The 20,897-nt window shown below is 52.3% G+C and overlaps 1 protein-coding gene across 1 annotated transcript in view; it reads right to left on the bottom strand.

Annotated features, from left to right (window-relative positions):
• Positions 1-2,199: 2,199 nt before the first annotated feature.
• The window catches only part of TCN2 (transcobalamin 2), a 34,408-nt gene continuing 15,710 nt past the window's right edge, over positions 2,200-20,897 (bottom strand). The window contains 11 exon segments of the mRNA XM_082667249.1: positions 2,200-2,760; positions 4,895-4,903; positions 4,906-5,009; positions 7,383-7,554; positions 8,397-8,583; positions 8,709-8,881; positions 10,115-10,276; positions 11,273-11,430; positions 12,169-12,361; positions 15,326-15,533; positions 15,839-16,055. Of these exon segments, the coding sequence (XP_082523375.1) occupies positions 2,699-2,760; positions 4,895-4,903; positions 4,906-5,009; positions 7,383-7,554; positions 8,397-8,583; positions 8,709-8,881; positions 10,115-10,276; positions 11,273-11,430; positions 12,169-12,361; positions 15,326-15,389 (1,284 nt within the window). The 5' untranslated portion in view covers positions 15,390-15,533; positions 15,839-16,055 and the 3' untranslated portion in view covers positions 2,200-2,698.

Genomic DNA, 20,897 nt, shown 5'->3' with positions numbered 1-20,897 from the left:
CCACTGTACCGCCAGGGAAGTCCATCAGCAAATATCCTTTGATTTGAGCAGGATTCAGTAGCTCCCTGTTGCTCAGAGCCAAACACACCCCGACTAAGACAGTTCCTTCAGAGGGAGGCTCACATCCAGACCATGGACGCTGAAAGCCCAGTGCAGGGGTGCTCCCTTCAGTTAAGTCCACCCTCCCCCTAGCCTGGCCTGGGACCTGCCACAGCTGGCCTCCCCTTTATGGGAGGGCCCTGGCTTCCTCAGGAGGTGAGGAGGCAGCAAGGCGGTGCAGGGGAAAGGGCTGGGGTCAATGGGTAGGGACCTTGGCTCTGACACCCACAGGCTGTGTGACCTGAGGGAAGCTGCAGGTCTCTCTGAGCCTCCACCCTTCTGTGAGGAGAGGGTCCCAGGGCAGGTCCTGAATCCTCTCTAAAGTGCCCTTGGCCGAGATTAAGAAAGGACAGGCGAACAAGCACTCTGGGGATCTGAGCAGACATCTCACCTTCAAAACGGAGGCGGCGGGCTTCCCTGGTGGCGCAGTGGTTGAGAGTCCGCCTGCCGATGCAGGGGACACGGGTTCGCGCCCCGGTCCTGGAAAGATCCCACATGCCGCGGAGTGGCTGGGCCCGTGAGCCATGGCCGCTGAGCCTGCGTGTCCAGAGCCTGTGCTCCACAACGGGAGAGGCCACAGCAGTGAGAGGCCCGCATACCGAAAAAAAAAAAAAAAAACAGGCGGCTTTTTCATTTGGCTTTTAGGTACTTGGATGTCTGTAAAGCACTTTTTTTTTTTTTTTTTGCGTTACGTGGGCCTCTCACTGTTGTGGCCTCTCCCGTTGCAGAGCACAGGCTCCGGACGCGCAGGCTCAGCGGCCATGGCTCATGGGCCCAGCCGCTCCGTGGCATGTGGGATCTTCCCGGACCGGGGCACAAACCCGTGTCCCCTGCATCGGCAGGCGGACTCTCAACCACTACGCCACCAGGGAAGCCCTGTAAAGCACTTTTTAAATCGCTTACTTCCCCTACTTGCCCAGACCCTAAATACCGGAGGAAGAAGCACATGTTTAATCCATGGCGTGGACGGCCCTGTGAGAGTCACTCTGAAACCTGACATGCTGCCAGAGGGCCCCTCCAAGGGCAGACCCCTTTCCTAACCTCGGTGGGGTGGGGCTTGTGGGGTGCCTGCCTGGCCTGAATCCTACTTCCCAGAGGGCAGCCCAGAGCCCAGGCCCTCCCACAGAGAGGCAGGGTCCCCACCCCACTGGCCGCTGAGGCCTGGGGTGGCGCCTGACTGTGCCTTAGGGAAAAGCTCTAGGGTCCTGGGCCTCCAGTTGCATTTGGACTCTGCCATGTAATCCTAACACTTGCCAACTAAAACTTGTCAACCGCCATCTGCCTCTACGAGGATTAGGTCACTAGCTCCTGTAGCCGCTGACCTTCGACACACCCTGAAAGGAGTTCAGGGTGGAGATCAGGAATGAGGCACTCTGTCCTCTGGGAAAAACAGGCAGAACAGGCAGATATTTTTAGGAGAAGATTTTATGAGCCCAATTCTTGCATCTTCTCTTATCTAGAAAAGGACTAAAATCATTAATGGAGCCTAGCAGTAATGGTGACTAGCAGTAACCTTCACGAGACGAGCAGCAGATCTCTGCCCAAATGTGTGTTTGACCACATGTACCCCCTTCGCTAAGATCATATATAGTGCTGACCCTTCCCCTACCTCTTCAGAGCAGTTTCTCAGAGCTATCTGAAATGCTGTCTCCTGGGCTATAGTCCTCATTTTGCCCCAAAGAAAACTTAACTCGCTACTCTCGTGTTATGCTTTTTTTTGTTTGTTTTTTTAAGTCGACACAATCATGAAAGCCCCTGATTTTCAGTGTTTGAGTGGAGGAACCAGGAGGCCTCCCCAGGCCAGGTCTGTCGTCTCCTAAGCCACGCCCCCCCCACCAGACACTCCCTCTGTAAAGCAGAGAGGAAAACAGAAACATCAACAACCTCAGAGTTGTGCAAGAGAGCGTCCAGCAAGTACACACTCCCTGAACAGTAATCAGCGTCACCACCGCCAGCACCGTTCCTGTGCACCCCTCACCCGTACCCAGGAGAATGCTTACCCCCCTCCTCTGCTCCCCACGGGCCTCTCTCCTCCTTCTCTGCTCCCAGCCCCCGCACTGGCTCCAAGCATGAGACATCAGGACCCTGGGGCATGTGCACAATCAATTCTTTAATCATTTTGGAAGTGGGCTGACAGCAGCCCCACAGAGCCCTCGCCAGCTGCTATGCCGCAGTCGGCTCTGGGGCAGCAGCCCCGATGGAGTAAAGAGTGGAAACCTAGGGTCAGGGCCACAGAGCTCTCCTTGCGGGACCCCCATCCCAGAGCAAGCGGTACTCACAACGCCAGCGGCCGGTGGCCTCCTCCTGCCAAGGAGTCAGATGCTCACGCCCTCCAGCCTATGAGTGGCCTTCATGGGACACCTGCGGGGCCAGGTGGGGCCAGACCTGGGCAGACAGACCTGCTGCGGAAGGTGTTGGGCTCCCTGCTCCAGGGTGGGTGGTAGTTTAGGACCCCCGCAGGGGTGGTGGCTGTGGCGATCCGGGGACAAGTGCACAAGAGGAGGCAGCAGGGTCAGGCGTGTGCCTGTTACAGGGATGTCTGGAGGGAGGGCAGAAGCCCAGGAAGTGTGGGAGGCAGCTGGGGTGGTGAGCCTGGGGTCTACCAGCCAACCAGCCTCAGCTCGATGGTTTCTCCATCCCTGGGTCTGTAGTCAGCAATACCTGCAGAAATATTGTGGGCTGGGAGTTAACAGGGCGGAGTGTTCCCCCCACCAACCTCACCTTCTGGACCCCTGCCCTGAGGCCACGGTCTGTAAGATGGGCTCAGGGCTTGGTGGAGGGAGACTGGGGGCCTGTCCAGAGCCAGTCTGGAGACTCTGAACTCAGTTGTGACCTCAGGGTCGCTGAGACCCACAGGCTCATTTTGCAGTGGGGGACCCCCAGAGGGTGTGGGAGGGTATGGGACAGCACGCCGGAAAACCAACATGGGGCCAAAAGAACCAGAGACCCTGACAACACCTGACCAGCAGGGTCACTGTCTTCATAGTCCCCCAAAGGGCCATCAGGAAGAGGGACCTGCTCGGTGTGGTCTGGGGACCATGAGTGAAGTGAGCCTTTGCTCACTAGGGACAATCCAGGCTCCAGCACGACACCTTGGTCAAGCCCCAGCTCTGCACTCACTAGGGGTGTGACTCTGGGCAGGTTATTTAACCTGAGTGCTGGTGTTCCCATTTCTAAAATGAGGATAATAGTGATATCAACAACCGGGCCCTCCTTTTTCCCCATGGGAGTGGGCTTCCTGCTGGAGTGGGAGTCGAAGGGGGTAGGTAGAGGACACGACCATCCATGTCTGCCTCATGGCCGAGTCCATTGGGCTCTCCCCCTCGGCTACCTCCTCTGTCCAGTCTTTCTCAGTAATAGAGGCCAGATCTGGTCTCTCCATCTGTCACCTCTTGGTTTTATTTCTCCATTTGTCCAGAAGCCAGGCAGGAAAAGAGAATGCTTTTTACTGGGCTCCCTCAGCAAGTCCCACCTTCTGTAAAGCAATTGGCCCAATGCCCGGCCCATGGCAAATGCCCACTAGAAGTTTCAGGTAGCAGGAGTGGGGACAGATGACCCTTAAGAGTCTGTCTGGTAACTGGGCTGATGCTCAGGGATGCTTATGACAGCTTGGGGCATAAGAGTTAAAACTGGAGACACCCTAAAGGTCCAGCAGGAGTTGATAAGCTGTGGTCCACCCATCCCACTCCACGCCAGGGCTGGGCCCTAATTGGCCTAAGCCAGTCTTGCCATGGTCCCTTCTCTCTAGCCAATGATGGGCGCAGAATCTGGGCCATCTCCTAGCAACAGGGATGGGTCCAGGAACGCGCCTGTGTCCCAAGTCCGCCTTCAGGATGCCAGGAGACATTTGCTGGGGGTTTCAGAGACAAGTTTCCCAAGTCATAAAAGGAGCAGCCCCAGGAAGACACAGAGTAGCCTCTCTGGAGGTAGGAAGCCAGCAAAGAGAGGAGGAGAGTCACAGGGAGGTGGGGCTGAGGCTGAAGTCCTTGCTCCCACTGGAATCTGGTCACATGAGCCAATGGATGAGCCAATGGATGTCGTGGAAACTAGTTTGTATTACATTTCTGTTACTTGCAGCCCAAAGCACCCTGCTGAATGAGATATCCTATGTGGCTATTACAAAGAAAGGGGAAGACCTACATATACCAACATAGAAAGATGGCTACAATATGTTACAGCTGAAAAAAATAAATTGCAAAACAGTATATAGAGCTGTGCCATTCGATATGCCAGCCATCAGCCACATGTGGCTACTGAGCACTTGAAAAGTACAAAAACCAGGCATGCAAAATATGCCATTAATAATTTTGCATTGATCACATCTTGGAATTATATTTTGGATGTATTGGACTAAATAAGATATATTATTAATGTTACTTTCACCAACTTCAGAATTTAGAGTTACACATGTGGCTCACATTTTATTTCTATCAGAGAGCACTGCTATAGAGTATGGCTTCATTTCTATGAAAAAACAAACGTACATATTTTAAGAATTATCTGGAAGAAAATACACCAAAAGTTAAAAGAAGTTATTTCTGGGTAGTGGATTACGAGCAATTTTAATTTTCTTATTTTTTGCCTATCTGCTTTCCTAGAGTTGCCACAATAACGTATATAAAAATTCTTCAGAATACAGTTAAATATATTATATGCAAACTTGAGCATCAGTGGTTATCTGAGGCTGAGGCCCAGGAAGGTTCAGGGGAAAGCTGGCGTGAGTCGACAAAGCCTCAGTGCTGGGACAGGGCTGGGCTGGGGGACACGTCCAGAGGGGGCTGGCCACCAGACTCACCTTGCAGCAGGGGGTGTCGGGGGCTCGGAGGAGTTGCCAGAACTCACGTTCCCCAGCTTTGTTCCCCATCACAGAGGTCAGGTAGGGGCCTGACAAGGAGGCCTGTGTTCCATACCTACCAAAGCGACAGGCAAAGAGGGAGGAAAGGTGACTTTTGCTCCCCTCGACCCAAGGGCAGAAGTAGAACCACCCACACAAGGCAAGTCCTGCCCTCGCTCTCAGGGCAGCGCTAGCCAAACCCTTCCTGGGCCACCTCACCATGGGTCTCTCCTCCACGCCTCCTCTCCAGCCCGAAGGACACCGCCCACTCGGGGGACTGCATCCCTCTGGGGGCTGACATTGCAGGGGGTGGGAATCAGAAGCTGACAACGGCCCACGAGAGACAGGGAGGCCAGCGTGAGAAAGAAGCAGGAACAGGCAAGACAGAGGCAGAGAGACGCCCAGTGGTGGCTCTGGGTCTCTGGTTCCGTAAGTTTCTGTGGCTCAGGGGCACCCCCATCGTTATGGCTGGGTTGCTCAGTCTTCTCTCCAACTGTACACACCCCATGCTCCCCACTACCAGAGAGGCTTGGATTAGATTCCTGGCTTTTGCAACCAAGAGACTCCTTCTTCACGCCACCCCTCCCTGACGCCACTGCCACAAACACAAAGGGATCCGGATCCTAGTTCCCGGACCAGGGATCAAACCTGCACCCCCTGCAGTGGAAGCCTGGAGTCTGAACTACTGGACCGCCAGGGAAGTCCCCAAAGGGATCCTCTTAAAACACTGTGGCCCTGTCCTTCCTGTCTCCTTATCAATGGTGTTGTTCTTAGAGAGGGAGGGTTTTCGTAGTTTTAAGAAACAGAAATACCCTCAGGGTGACCTGGTCAAAGGGAAGGTTTTTAGGGAGCAGCCCGTCCCCAGTCCTCCCTTAAGTGCGGGGCCACATGGCTGCCCGGAGAACCGCTCTGGACCAGCTCTCTCCGTTTCTCTCTCTCCTCTTTCTGTCTCTTTTCTCTTCTGCTCTCTCTCTTCTTTCCTCTCTCTCCTTCTAGAATCCAGCTTTCTCTGCTGTGCACTTACATGCCTCAAATGTGCCTCCACACCCCCTCCACCACAAGAGAATTATTTCTCAGATTGGTATCCCTGACGTTTTCTCAGAGGTCCTGGAGTTCTGAATAAAAATGTTAAGTTCAAATTTTTTTCCATTTTGATGACAATATCCAAACACGAATACCAGCAGGTTCTAGGTAATCCCAGGGCCTGCCGGACTAAGGCCTCCCAAGGGTGCCCAAGGGTGTGTGGCCCCCAGAGGACTGAGGTCGGCTTGGTAATAAGTGGCATGTTCGGGGCAGGGAAGAGTGTACAAGCTGCAGCTGCCTGTGCAAACTCCGCCTGACAGCAGCTCAAACCCAAGAAAGTGCTGAGCACGTCGGGCTCACTGGCACTGGTGTGTACACCTGCTCCTCAGCAGACAGTCCCTATTTGAATGTTATTGGTTTCACAGTTTTCTTTGTACTTAATTTGCAAAGCTATTTAGGATTTAGCCATCTAAGAGCCAAAAAGAGAAAGGACTTTAAATAGTAAACATTAGTACACATCTAAGTCATATTATTACAGAAATAACCTGGGGTCTGGGAGAATTTTCAGCCTTTATAGGGGTTTTTGCATATCTCTGGCCTGAAATTCCCTGCCCTAGATGACCCCAAGGTGCCAGCTGTGGGTCCTCCCTGGCAGCAGGATGCTGTCCTTTGGGGGCTCCAGTTGGGAACGGAAATTGGGACCCTCTCAAACTGAGGCACATTTTTCTAGAAGAGAAGTCTGGGGTCTAGTGGGGTCTGGTGGAAGGTACTCATTCTCTGGGCCAGATCCCCATTGGTGATCCCTCCCATCTTATTTAGGCACAGACACAGCTGGCACAGAGCAGTGCTCTGGAAATGCTTGTCCTCAGATCTGTCAAATCTCAGGGTGAGAAGCAAGTTTAAGGCTGTTGTCCCACCTCCACATTCTGCAGAGGGCTTGTTGCCCAGGTAATTAAATAATCACAGGGATTAGACCAAGATCGTTTGATAATAAAAATTCTTATTCTTCTGAAAGCTAACATGTATCAAGCACTTCTAAGTGCGGGACCCTGCACACAAAAAGCATGTACCATGTCCTCTCTGCGCACTAATTCCTGGACTCCTGCATGGTCTCTGGTGGATGCGGGGAGCACAACTGCCATCCTCATGAGCTGCAGGAAAATAACTGGCCTGGTCCCTAGCTGGACAGAGGTGGAGCTGGGATTCCAGATGTGGAGGGTTTGCCTCGGGAGCCTGCTCTCCTAATCATGATGCCTGTTTCCGCCACAGCGTGGGTGAGTCGGCAGCGGAGAAGGTGGAAGAGAGCCCGGGCCTCTCCCAAGGGAACCCTCTCTTCATCCCTTGCCCCATCCACGTCCCATTTTGGGGATGTGGGGTCGAGTCGGGTGAGGGCTGGGAGATGCGGGGGGTGGGGGGACAGTCTCACGTGAATCTGCTGTGCTCCTGGGCCTTCTTCAGGACATCTTCCAAAGAGGAGCTGACAGGGACAGAGACGGAGTGTCTGTACGAAAGAAAGGTGCTGGAGACCTTCAGCGTGACATGGATGAACTCTGGGACTTGGGTCTGTGAAGGGGTCTCCGTAGCTGGTTCCAACAGGACTGTGCCAGGGAGAGGGGAAGGGGCAGCTGATCTGAGGGCAGGGGGCAAGGCCTTAGTCCTCCTTTCTTCCCTGGAAGACACTGTGGCCCATCGAGACCTCCTCCTTCCCCTCGGTCCCATTCCGGTCAACACCACCACCATCTGGCTGCCTTCCCAGCCTCCCGTCTCTCAGCTCCCACCACCCTCGCCACCCAAGGTCAGGCCCCTCACTGGTTTTTCTGCCTCTAGTACCCCCCTCCCACCTCTCTGCCACAAGCACCCCCCACCCAGGGTTATTTCTAGAACATACATGTTACCTCTGAGGGCCTCCCCTCCTTTTCACCCTCCTGCCTGCCACTCCAGCTCATTCTCTCAAACCCCACTCTTTAGTGAGACCCTTCCCCCCAACTCCAGTCTTGTACACCTCTGAGCCTTTGCCCTTGCTGCCCCCTCCCTGCTCTGCCTTTCCTCCCCTCTTCTCCACTGGCAAATCTCATCCACCCACCCCAGTCCCTCTCCCAGATGAAGCCCTGATTCAAGCAGCTAACTGGGACTCATTATGATGTATCAGAGCTAACAGAAATGTGTCTCTCGCCATTCATTCATTCGAACACTTCTGTACTGGGTATCTCACAAGGGGCTGGAGATTCATGGCCTGCCCAGAGCTCACCATTTGATATCTCCCTCCCCACACTGTGAGCTTCTAGCATCTGTGACTGCATTCTAGCTGCCTGTGTGTCCCATGCACACCTGCAAACCCCTGTTGACTCAGCAAATCAAGATGGAGCAAGTTCCCTTCCTGGGACAGGCAGACCTCATTGCAGATTGAAAAGAGCAGGGCTTCTATGAAAGGCCCGGCTACCTCTTGGTGCCTCACAGTCTGGAGAGATGAGATCCACATAGCTCTTCTGGTTCAGGATGGGCAGCAGCTGAGAAATCATGAGAGGGTTCTGGAAGGCCTTGTGCTGTAGGCTGGCCAACAGAGCAGCCTTGGCCTTGAGGCATGCTGTGCCCAGCTCCACCGTGGGCCTAAGGGAGGCCATCAGCAACTGGTGATGGAATGGGGAAGAGGAGGTGGGTCAGCCAGCGGGGAGGGGCCAGGTCTTCCAGCATTCCACCAGTCCACCTCCCACCAGCCACCAGGGTGGAGCCCAGCCCAGAGTCTCCTTCCCACCTGCAGTGCCAGAGGGGTGCTGTAGACATTCCCAAAGTGGCCCTCTGGGGTCTGGGCCTTTAGGAGCTTCTCTTGCACTCTCCCGAGGGCCACAGTGCTCCGGTTTCTCAGATTGCGGTTGAGGTTGGATAGCTTCAGACAGGAGAAGGCCAAGCCCGCCATGGCCAGTGTGTCTGCAAGGGACAGAGCCAAGTGGGGTCAGCCCGGGCAGGACCTTGGGGCAATGGGCAGCCACAGGAGGGCTGGAGGTAGGGGGACAATATGGTCAGAGCAGCATTTCAGAAAGTTTCCACCAGCTAGGGGGACCAACAACCTAGTCTTCCCAGTTTCCAGGATGGCAAACTGGGATGGGTGGTCACCGTATCCCTGTCTGCTGCCTGGGGGTTAGAGGTTGGGGAGAGAGACTGGAGGAGGGAGGGCCAAGAGGACTTTAGCCTACACACTTGTTCCCAAACCTGCCTGCACTTTAGAATCACCAGGGGAGTTTGTTTGATTTTTCTTTTTTTTTTTTTTCTTTTTTTTCTGGCCGTGCTACACAGCTTGTGGGATCTTAGTTCTCCAACCAGGGCTCAAACCTGGGCCCTCGGCAGTGAAAGCACAGAGTCCCAACCACTGGACTGCCAGTGAATTCCTCACCAGGAGATTATTAAAGGAGCAGGTGCCTGGGTCCACCCCCAGGTGGTCTGGTTTATTAGGTCCAGGGATCTGCTTGGGCCCTGGGGGGTTTTAAGCTCCCTACCCTGGGATGATTTAATGTGTCCACGGTGGGTTTTCTATAAGCCTCTGAGGCAGAACAAGCTCTCTGCTGGCAGGGGCCCTGCTGCCTTCTTCTCTCTGGGTACCTACCCTCCCCACCTCCAACCTACTCCATCCTACCCCGCCCTATGCGAGGCACACACACTCACAGAACACAGCCAGGCCTAGAAGAGACCTTGCAATCATGACGACAAGAAAGGGCACTGGAAACCCAAGGTCACACAGTGAGGAAGCAGATCCAGTATCCAGGCCTCAGGCCTCTCAGCTCATTTGATGAGAACATCATAGCTGTGTATCCAGGACTTTCTCCATGCTGAGCACCATGCTATGCCCTTTACATGTAAAGCATCTTTTACTGAGATGCTGCTGGGGTGTTATTTTATCAGAGAAGCTGAGCCAGAAAGGCCAGCTGATCTGTCCAGGGTGACCTATAGTAAGTATGTGATGGAGGATGGGGTCAGGAAGCCAGTCCAGCCCCAGCGCTGGCTCGCAGCCCTTGCACCACAACAAACCCTCACCATTGCGCTCCTAGTGGACTCGATAGGAGGGGTCCCAAGGAAAGGTGAGCATGGGACCAGAGGTGGAGGCCTTCATTTGGGGCCGGGGGCTGGAGGAGTGCCAGCCTGGCCTTCAGGGTCTGGCCCACTCACCCACAGGGAGGTGGCCCTGCTGGAGATGCTGTTTGTGTTCCACAGCATACAGGAGCTTGCCCACCACGCTGTCATGGACCCGCTTCTGGTGGACACACAGGGCCAGGATGCCCAGGCCGTACTGGTAGTAGCTGGTGTGAGGGTGGCCCTGGTGATTATGCCCTGGGAGGGAGAAAACCACAGGGTGGGGCTGTCATGCTGGGCTTGAGGAGTGACCTCTCTGTCCCCTCCCAGCAACCAGCACAGCCAGCACTGGACCCATTGCCTGTACTTCCCGACACCGTCCTTTGGGTCGTGGGATCCATCTTTCCTTCATTCCCTTGACTCATACTTGCTGAAACCCCACTAAGTGTCAGACGCTGTGCTTGGAGGTATGAACAGTGATGACAGGCCAGGCACAGTGCAGCCAGGGCCTCCGGAAATAACACAACCCACGCTCACGAGATCGTGATTATAACTGAACTGTGGACCGAGGTCCACGTGGCCAAATAACAGAGGTCTTTGAGTAGCTGGGGAGTCGGGGAAGGATTCTCTGAGTCAGGGATGCTGGGGAGAAAGGGCGGGAGAGAGGTAAAGGTGGAGTAGGAGTGAGCTAGAAGGGGAAGGAAACCTTCCAGATAGAGGGAACATATGTCAAGACGCTGGTTTGTGAGCTGAGAGAAGGCCAGGGTGGCCGGAGCCCACGGAGGGGCGGGCGAGTGGGTGAGCCAGAGGGTGGGTGGGCAGGACTGGGCCTGAGGGCTGTGACCACAGCAGGCAGCAGCTGCTGGAGGATTTAAGCAGCGCTAACAAGATCAGATTTATATTTAAAGGCTCGCTCTGTGTGTGCCAGATTGAGGTAGGAGGCAGGAAAGTTAGTGGAGAGAGGTAAGGAGTGAGTAGTAGGGAGGCTGTGCAGCTGTCCCAGGGGTGGGTAATCAGGCCAGTCTTGGTGGGTGAGCAGCAGGGCTTGCCAACAGAGTGTATGTGGAATGCAGGAAAGGCTTGATCAAGAATGGCTACCGGGACAGGCCCAAGCCTCTAGCAGATATGGAGACAGGCAGAATGGAGGGCAGGAAAGAGGCCTGGGGAGAAAACCCGAAGTTCTAATGTAGACGTTTCACCAGACAATGTTGTCTGATGTGCCCTCCCCCACACCGGCAGACCTCGCCTCCTCACCAATGGCCCCCTTCTCGTCCTCCAGGAATCGCTTCAGCTGTGAGACCAGGCTGTCCCCCTTGCGGCCTCTAACAAACTCGCAGTTGGCCCGGAGAGCGAGCAGGTAGAGGGCCAGCTGGCCCATGGAGGGCTTGGCCTCGGAGTCACTGTTGTCATTGCTGGAGGCAGACATAGGACAACGCCAGTTAACAACACTTCAGTGAGAAAGTGCCACCCTGGTAAGCCTGGCTTGGAGTGCCCCACCACCACCACTACAAAGCGGAAAAAAATCCTAGCAGTTGGAACGTTTCCAAGACCTGCCAAAAGCAGATGTAGTCAGTTATGTAAGTTGTGTATGTCACGCTTATTTCATAAAGATGAGAAATTAAACTCAAGGATAAACTCTGAGGGCTCTTGCATCCAAATGACCTGTTTGCCCCACCATTTTGGTCACACTTCACCCATACACTCTCCCCTTTCTTTCCTCTCCCTGCCCTGCATCCACTTCTCAAGAGGGAGTCCAAGCAGGAGATGCTCCATGGTGGTCCTGACCCTTCACCTCTCATTCAGACTCCTGTGCTGGACCTCAGAACAGGCTTCCTCTTAATGCCCCTGGAAAGGGAGCATGGATAGTCCAATACTGCTGCTGGGCTCAGTATGAAAGAGTGTGGCCATGGATTAGTAATGTCTGCCTCAGGTACCGGAGGGTACAGTAGCCGCCCAAGGGCCCCAGATTGGCATCTCCAGTCTAGTCGGACCAACCCCATTCCACAGATGGAGAAAGGCCCAGAGGAGATGAAAGTTGCCCTAAGGTCTCCCAACAAAGCAGTGACAGGCCCAAACCGGAACACAGATCTCCTGTCTCTTAGGATGTGGAGCACGCCATGGGGAAAAGAGGAGAGAGAGCATGGCCAGACCTCAGGAGGCTCTGCTGGTAGCTGAGCTTGAGGCTGTGCAGGTAGTGGGCCTCCTTGGCCCCAGCCTGCAGGCTGGAGAGGCGCAGGCCCACGTAGATACTGGGGTTCAGCTGCTCCGGGGAGAGCCGGTCCATCCAGGGCAAGAGGCGCTGGCCCAGCCTCTCCACCAGCGTGCTGTCCACCTCTGTTATTTCTTAGGAAAGAGAACAGGCCAAGTGAGGTCGCAGGGCCATGCCACCAGTGACACCTTACCAGGGTCTTCTCCAGGGAATAAACATCCCCACCTTACTGTCACCTGGCACACACCCTACTCATATGCGGGAGTCCGACTGTAACAAGAGGCAGCGGTAACAGGAAAAGCCGGTATCCTGAAAGAGTGGCCGGAGTGGGCCAGGGCAGAGGAAGCGGGTGCCAGGCAGCCACTCTGCCCATCAGGAGTGACAGAGAGACTGGATGCCGAGCAGCGTGGGGTGCCGCAGGCACTGCACCCCACCTCCCTCGGTCCTCAGGCCAGCTCTGTGACGTAGGTGCTGTCATCATCGCATTGCACAAAAGAGGAAACAGAAGTCCAAAGTGTGGGAGTGTTCTACCCATTTACAAAAACTTCAACTCGCACAGGGAACAGGTTACAGAACCAGTTTTAAAACAGAAATAGAGTCACAGATGTAGAAAACAAACCTACGGTTACCAGGGGTGAAGGGGGGCGGATAAATTAGGAGACTGGGATTGACATATACACACTACTATATACAGAATAGATAAGTAATAAGGACCTACTGTATAGCACAGGGAACTCTACTCAATACTCTGTAATGACCTATATGGGGAAAGAATCTTCAAAAAACGTGGATATATATGTATAACTGATTCACTTTGCTGTATACCTGGAACTAACACAGCACTGTAAATCAACTATATTCCAATTTAAAAAAAAACAAAAACAAAAACACTGCAGCCTGCCCACTGGCTAACTGGGGCTGCCTGGTGAACTTCCTCTGGGCAGATCTCAGAATAACGCTTTCCCTGCCCCCTCAGTTTAGGTGAAAAGGACCTGAGATTGTGAGGTGAATTGTTAGAAAGCCATCATCCTTGTGTGCTTCGGGATTTACCCACGAGGGAAGCAGAAGCCCTTAGGGGTGTTTCCCAGCTCCAGCTGACTGGCGCTTTCCTCCCGAAGGGAGGGAACCTGAGCTGAGTAGGTGGCCTTGGAGCCACTTTAGACTTTTCCCCATTTACTGCCTCCCAGTTGCTGTGGGGCTCCAGCTGCTGGGCAGGTCGCCCCTCCCAGGGGACGGAGCAAAGGAACTGGGGAGGGGGCTGTTTCTCTTTTCCTTTCTCTTTCTCAGTGCTTTTCTGTGTGCCTGCCCCCATTTCTGTAGGAATCTCTCTCTCTCTCTGGATCTATCTCATTCTCTCCATCTCTCAGCCTGTCTCTCTCCTTATCTCTCCCTCGACAGTTCTCTTTTCCTCTCCCTTTTCTTCAAACTGGAGAGGGAGCCCCGCCCCCACCTTGGGCTCTGACCTCCAGCGGGTGAGTCAGCCCTGGGATTAGCAGGATAGGAAGAGGAGCTGGTGCTGTAAAGAGAGGTGGGTAAACACAGTTCAGCTTCCTTAGCAGGAAGGAGCTGCTAAGGTTCACCCAGGGTAATAAAAGTGAGCCTGGGCGAGCTCCCTCCCCTCAGGGCCTCCAGCTCACAGGGCCGCCCAGCTCTGCCTGCTGAGGACTGGCTTTGACAAGAGGAAGCACGGAAGCCCATCCTGCATGGGCACTAGTGCAGATCTGTGTCAGTTTCACAGCCACACAGGGCTTGAACCTGGTAAAGCAGGTGGTGGGATCCTTGCATCACACCAAGGAGGAAGGCAGGGGAGCATTCTTAGCCCATTTTATAAGTGAGTGAATGAGACTGGGAGTGACTAAATGGCCCAGCAGCAGTGGGCTGCACCCCCGAACCCAGTCCAGGGCTCTTTTGGGGTCAGGCCTATGGACCAACTGTTGAAAGGTTCATACCCGCTGAGGGTGCCGGGTCTGCCCTGGGGACTGCCTGGACAGGAACCAAGAGCCAAGGGCTGAGGGGTCTGGTGGCACTTGTGGAACACGCCGGGCGGGAGGCTCCTGGTGCCTAGGGAAGACCGTGACCTGGAGTTCTGAGAACTGAGTCCAGCAAAGTCCTGGAAAGCTGGGGCGCCTTGGGCAGGTCACCTGGCCCCTTCAACCCTTGACTGCTTCATGAGTCACCTGCACACGACTGAACCTGCCTCTCGGTTTCTGCAAGGGTCACAGGAGACCCTGCTGGTGTAGGCAGAGCGAAATGCTGTGGGCAGAGGACGACCAGGAATGAAGAGAGGTGGGTGGCCCACCTTCCCTTCCTGCCTCTGCTTCCCGTGGGGCTCCGGGGCACGAGCAGCCCTGAGCCTGTGCGCTCCAACTCCCAGACAGGTCCCAAGAGTTCCCGAGATACTCCCAGGGGCACCGGAGCAGGCAGGCCCCTGTATGGAACGTAAAGCAAACGCCTTGCCGCCACCGTGACCCGCCAGGGTCTCCACACGCTCGCTTTCCCTCTGCCGGGGTGCCCGCCCCTCACTCCTTTCCTTGCCAGCTCCTTTTCCTCTTTCGGGTCTTAGTTTCTGCATCACTCCCTGGTCCTTGGAAATCCTTCCCACCCCTTCTCCCTGAATTGGCATTCCCCCACCCCCTCCAGGCCTTGGGCTTCCTCTGGCACTCATCACAGCCCCCAACACAGCACTGACTTGCCTCTTGACCACCATCCCCTTCACTAGAATGGAAGCTCTAGGAGGGATGGGGGGAGACCTGTCTTGCTCTTTGTTCTTTCCCCAAAGCCTAACATGGTGCCTGGCAAAGAGAAGGCTCAATCAATGTGTATTGAATGAATAAATGAACAAATGACTGAATTAATGGAAGTGATCTTGTCTGGCGGCGAGTCAGACATACAATTCATCTCAATAAAATGTGCTACAACACTGAGGTCCAGCTAAGTCCAAACTGCTGTGGGAGCCCAGAGGGGCAGCTAAGTCATCCCTGCCACACACACACATCTGAGCCTGTTTCTCCAGCTATATAATGAGGGGCTTCGACAAGACGGTCCTCTCTCCTAAGGACCCAGCAGGCAAGAGGCACGGAGTAGATCCAGGTACTCACCGCAGATCTGGGCGAGAGCTCCCAGGCCCCCAAGCAGGAAGAGGAGGGCCCCAAGGCACCCCATGGCAGGAGCAGGGGTAAGCAGCAGGCGGGGAGCAGGACAGATTCCTAGGGCTGGCCTGGCAGAGGCTCTCCTGACCACAGCAGTCACTGCTCCGAAAGAGGCAGCTTCCTGTCACTGATTAATCCCTCCACGCCCGGCGGCACGCTGCTAAGTCAGCAGAGAGAAAGGGGAAAAGGTCTGTAGCTGAGGGGAAAGGAAGGCCAAAGAACAGAGGAAGGAAGGGCAGGGCAGAGCAGGCCTTCCTGGAGGTCGGGGACAGGGGGAGGGGGAGGGCAAGCAGTGGTGGTGTGCGACATTGCGAAGCCAACCACATTCTGTCCCTGCTGCCCAAAGAGCCCTGGACCAGCACAGGAGGTCTGACTTCTGATCTGCCCAAGTCTGTCCGACCACTCCTGTCCTGTATCCCCTTGGCTGTTCCAGCGGTGGACGGGCAGGGCTGGGGTGCCTACCTGGTACCCCTCCCAGAAGGAGACCCTGAAAGTGTCCACTCTGGCCTGGGACAGGGAGCAGGACAGGGAGCTGTGACGGTCACATGAGCAGCGGCTGGAGTCAGCTGTTCTCTGCCAGCCCGCCCCGGCGGTGGGGTGGGGGTGGGGGTGTGTGGAGTGCAGCCGAACCGGACCAGACAGGCCAGTTTTCTCAGCCGACCAGAAAGCTGGGAGCCTCCTGGAGACAAAACAAAGCCATTTAATGAACAAGACTTAATCATCTGAGACACAAAGCCATGGTTAGCAGGGCCACTTGTCAGGACTAAGAAAGTAACCTAAAAAAACTCTCTTCAAGGAGGAGAGAGAACAAAGGATTCCCCACCTGCCTAGGTCCACAGGAGAATCTATGTCCAAGAGTTAGCTCTGGAGGTGCTGTGTTACCTTGGCCAGGTGACTTAACCTCTCTGAGTTTGAAAGAGTTTCTCCTGTGTGAGCTGAAAGGGTTAGAGAAGATCATCCTAATTAAGCTCCCTTCCAGCTCAACTTGTGAAGATGTTACGACCTTAAAACATCTCTAATCACTTCTAAATAAAATTTTTACTGCAATCATTTTATGGCAAATTGCCACAGTTCAGTCTTTCAAGATAATCCAGTTTTGTGCCTGACTTATCACAAGCCAATAAATACAGACATAAATAAATAGAGACTGCATCTGTTTACGGAAGTACCTTATAAATATAAAATTAGATCGTCTAGTGCAAGGAGGCTGGGCATGGCCCATCAGGGTGAAGTTCCAGGGAAGGAGGGATGCCAGCTAGAGGCCCAACTTCTGCAGATTCTTGGGTTCAGACTTCCACGGGGGCCTTGGAAATTTGTGGGCAATGGAGCTGCCTTGGTTTGGGATGGGACTGCCCCGCTCCCCAACCCTCTGCCTGTGGCCAGTGTCAATGATTCTGTTTCCTGCCACCTCCAGGACAGCAGCCTCTGGTGAGAAGCAGCTTCCTTGGGAGAGTCACCTCTGATCCCTGAGGACTCGAATGTACCACAGTGACCAGTGGGGACGAGGTGCATTTCCATAGCTATCAGAAACAGAGTGACTGATTGGGGGTGGAACTGGACTGTTTCAGGTAATGCAGTCAGGGGAAGTGAAAAAGAAAAACGACTAAATCATTTGGTTCAGGACTTCTGTTTGGGGGTCTATAGCTGAGAAAGTAAAGATTAGCTTGGAATGAGCAGGTAAAAGTTTGCCTGTCCAGACAGGCACAGACAAAGCCAGCTGCAATGTAAAAAGGAAACATTATTTCTCCCAAGGTCACGTTACAACAACTGTAAAGTGTCCCGATAACCATGCTGTGTGAGTGACTATTACTTGTACTTTTTTACCGGGATTTCTTTTTTCCCCTACAATCACAAACTATCAGGAATTTGCTGCCTGAAATTATGTTAGTAAGAAAGAAACAACCCCAGAGGCGCCAAGTCACTTTGACACAGAGAAGTTGCCCCAGTATGGAATTCCTGGACTCAACGTTCCATGCCTGTCTCAACTTTGTAGTTTCCTCTTACACAGGATACTTTGCTGTCCAAACCTGAAGCTGACACTTCTCACGCAGCCCTGTGCTGTGCTGAGCCTATCAAAATACTGCTTGGTTGGGACTTCCCTGGCAGTCCAGTGGTTAAGACTCCACATTTCCACTGCAGGGGGCACAGTTTCGATCCCTGGTCAGGGAACTAAGATCCCACATGCTACGTGGCACGGCCAAAAAAAAAAAAAAAAAAAAAGCACTGCTTGGTTTACATTTCACCTAACCTAACCCCACTCTTCACCCAAATCCTGTAATCACCTTGCCCTCTGTGTAGTCAGATGCCCTCAGTTCCTCCCCCTCATTGCAGTGGATCAACTGAGCTGACTGTCAGACTAAAGGTTTGTTCTTGGTGGTCTCAGGACAACTGGACTAGGATACAGCCTAAGAAAGAATCCAACAGGAAAAAAATTAAATTTTATGCATGAACAAGGATATATTGTACAACACAGGGAATATAGCCAATATTTTATAAGAACTATAAATGGAGTATAACCTTGAAAAATTTTGAACCCCTATGTTGTACACCTGAAACTTATATAACATTGTACATCAAGCATACTTCAATTTTTTAAAAAAAAAAGGTGAAGTGAAAAAAATTGTATGTGTGAAGGTGGCATGAGAAGAATAAATACATGGCTGTATCGTTACATATGGAAAATCCATTTTCTTAATTAAAAATGTAAATATATTAAAATCTTAGACTCCATTTAATGTAGAAAGATGTTCATAATTAATCTTAAATTTTAAAAATTATATAAGTAAGATATGTGGATTGCATGAAAAATCAGAAAATGTGTTAAGGGAGAAGAAGGAGGTAGAGGAAGAAGAGGGAAAGAAAAACCAGAAAATCACTGATAGTCCCATAACCCAGAGGATTGTTCTCAAAGTGTGGTCTGTGGATCCCTGGAGGCCTCCAAGACCCTTTTAGGGGGTCTGTGAGTTCAAAATTACTTTAGAAAATACTAAGACATTATCTGCCTTGTTTGCTTTTTGGGTATTTGCACTCATGGTGTAAAGCAGTGGCATCTAAAACTGCTAGTGTCTTAGCAGGAATCAAGGCAGTGACACCAAACTGTACTAGTAGTCGCTGTATTCTTTACCCCCGTGCACTCCAAGGTGGGGAAAACCTGGTTTCACTTAAGAATGTCCTTGATAACGCAAAAAAAAACATTATTAAATCTCAACAGCAACACCAAAAAAGGGGTCATCCCACAGACCTGGACTCTAGTTTTGCCTCTGTGACCTTTGGCAAGAGACACCTTTTCTAAGCCTGTTTCTTGTAAAATGGGCGTGTGGCACTGTGCTCATACGTTTCTCATGAGGACCAAATGAGAATGCTTATAAAATGCTTACCACCGGTGCCTAGTGTGTGGTTCGAGCTCATAACACTTTCAGCGCTTATCAATAACTATCTGTCAAAATCCAGGAAAGAATGTTACAGGGAACAGTCAGTGTCCACTTAGCAAGTTTCCAAATTCTAAGGATCTGGATTCCAGCTAAGTAAGAGAAAACAGCCTTGCATGTAACACAAGACTGTTGGACCATCTTAAGCCATGCAACTGAAGAGGTTCAGCTCCAGCCTCCCCCAAACACGCCATGGCATATGGATTCTTTTGAGCTAAAGGAAATCAAGACCCTGTGGGCTCAAGAGAAACATCTGTCCCTCCCTTAACTACCTGGAAGAACTTACATTGGAAGTCTCTCCCAAAATGAGAATTATTACCAGAGATGAATCTTATCTGAGTGACCCATCTGTGTGGCAGGGCAAATACCTAATTACCAAATGTTTGCTCTTTTGCTTCTTGTGCCTGTGAATTGCCCTCCTTCCTGTTGAAGCCCCAGGTCCCTATCCCATTCCTTAGCTCAGGATGGCATAAATACCTCATTTTACCTTTCTATCTTTGAACCTCTCATGTATGTGGGGTTCTCGTACTTACAAAATTAAATTTGATTTTCTGTTACTCTGTCTCATGTCAATTTGATCATCAGACCAGCCAAAAGAACCTTTGAAGGGTAGAGGAAAATTCTTTCTCCCCAACATAAGGCTGGGAAATATCAAATGATGCTGTGGCAGGATTGGAGTAATCCTGTCTGACAGTCTTCCCCTCTTTCCCCTGCATTCCCCCTCCCTCTTCAAAGGCTAGCGGTCTTGACAGGACCTCAGGAGGGGACACACTGGATTCCTACTTGCAGGTCCCAGGAGAGCTGCTCAGACAGATCCTTGGAACTGTTCTGAATTTACAGGCGACTCTTGCAGAGGTCTGGGTCCAGCTTCAAAGTAAATATAGGGCTCATCTTCCTTTCCTTTGGCCAGTTATCCAGCCAAGGAGAGTATTCCAGGCAGAGGGAACAGCATGTGTAAAGGCTGGAGGTAGCCGAGGAAAGAGGATCGGCAGGGAAACAGTGGAAGAGGCAATGCCTCCAGGTCCTGGTGATCAGAAATGGCAGAGCTAGGGACTTCCCTGGCGGTCCAGTGGTTAGGACTCCGTGCTTCCATTGCAGGAGGTGAGGGTTCGATTCCCAGTCGCGGGAACTAAGATTCCGTATGCTGCACGGTGCAGCCAGCAATGGCTAAGCTAGAAGGACACTTGGCATCTGACCAACTGAGCTCAGACGCAGAATATGCCCTTTACTTCTGTGTAGACTTGGGCGTGTTAATTTCTCAGCCTCTGTTTTTTTAATCTCTAAAGGGGTCATAACAATACCCACATGTGGGAGAGTTTTTATGAAGATTCAAGTAGGTCAAGAAACTGGCCTGCAGTCTATGTTCATGAAACAGATTCTGACTCAAGATATAAAAACTGAGTGGCCCCTGTACCAAGGGACATACATCTTTTTCAATTAGCCCTCAGAACAGCTCCATCATCCTCCAGTTTGTTAATGAAGAAACTGAGGCTCTGAGGAGACAATTGACAGAGGTCATGGCAGGCAGTAGCCAAGGGACCTTCCTCTGCTGTTGCTCCTGCCTTTCTGGGAGCGCTTCCATTCCCACTGTTAAGACCTTCAATAATAATGAAGACTATGGGCTTCCCTGGTGGCGCAGTGGTTGAGAGTCTGCCTGCCGATGCAGGGGACACGGGTTCGTGCCCCGGTCTGGGAAGATCCCACATGCTGCGGAGTGGCTGGGCCCGTAAGCCATAGGCCTGTGCTCCGCAACGGGAGAGGCCACAAGAGTGAGAGGCCCGCGTACCACAAAAGAAAATAAATAAATAAATAAATAATAATGAAGACTAAAGTGATTTATTATTATTATAAATAATATTTTAAAAACCAGCCTGGTACATGGCAGAAAAAAATGATATCTCTTTCATAATGTACTTCAAACCTATACCTCAAAGAATCCCAAAGGAAGGGGAGGGATAAATCAAGAGTATGGGATTAACAGATACACACTATTATATATAAAATAGATAACCAACAAGAAACTACTGTATAACACAGGGAACTATACTCAATACTTTGTAATAACCTATAAGGGAAAAGAGTTTGAAAAAGAA

The sequence above is a fragment of the Grampus griseus genome (genome assembly GCF_964374135.1).
Source record: "Grampus griseus genome assembly, chromosome: 12".
NCBI classification, from domain to species: Eukaryota; Metazoa; Chordata; class Mammalia; order Artiodactyla; family Delphinidae; genus Grampus; species Grampus griseus.
Note: the sequence above shows the minus strand (reverse complement) of the source record. Positions and strands in the feature narration are given on the sequence as shown.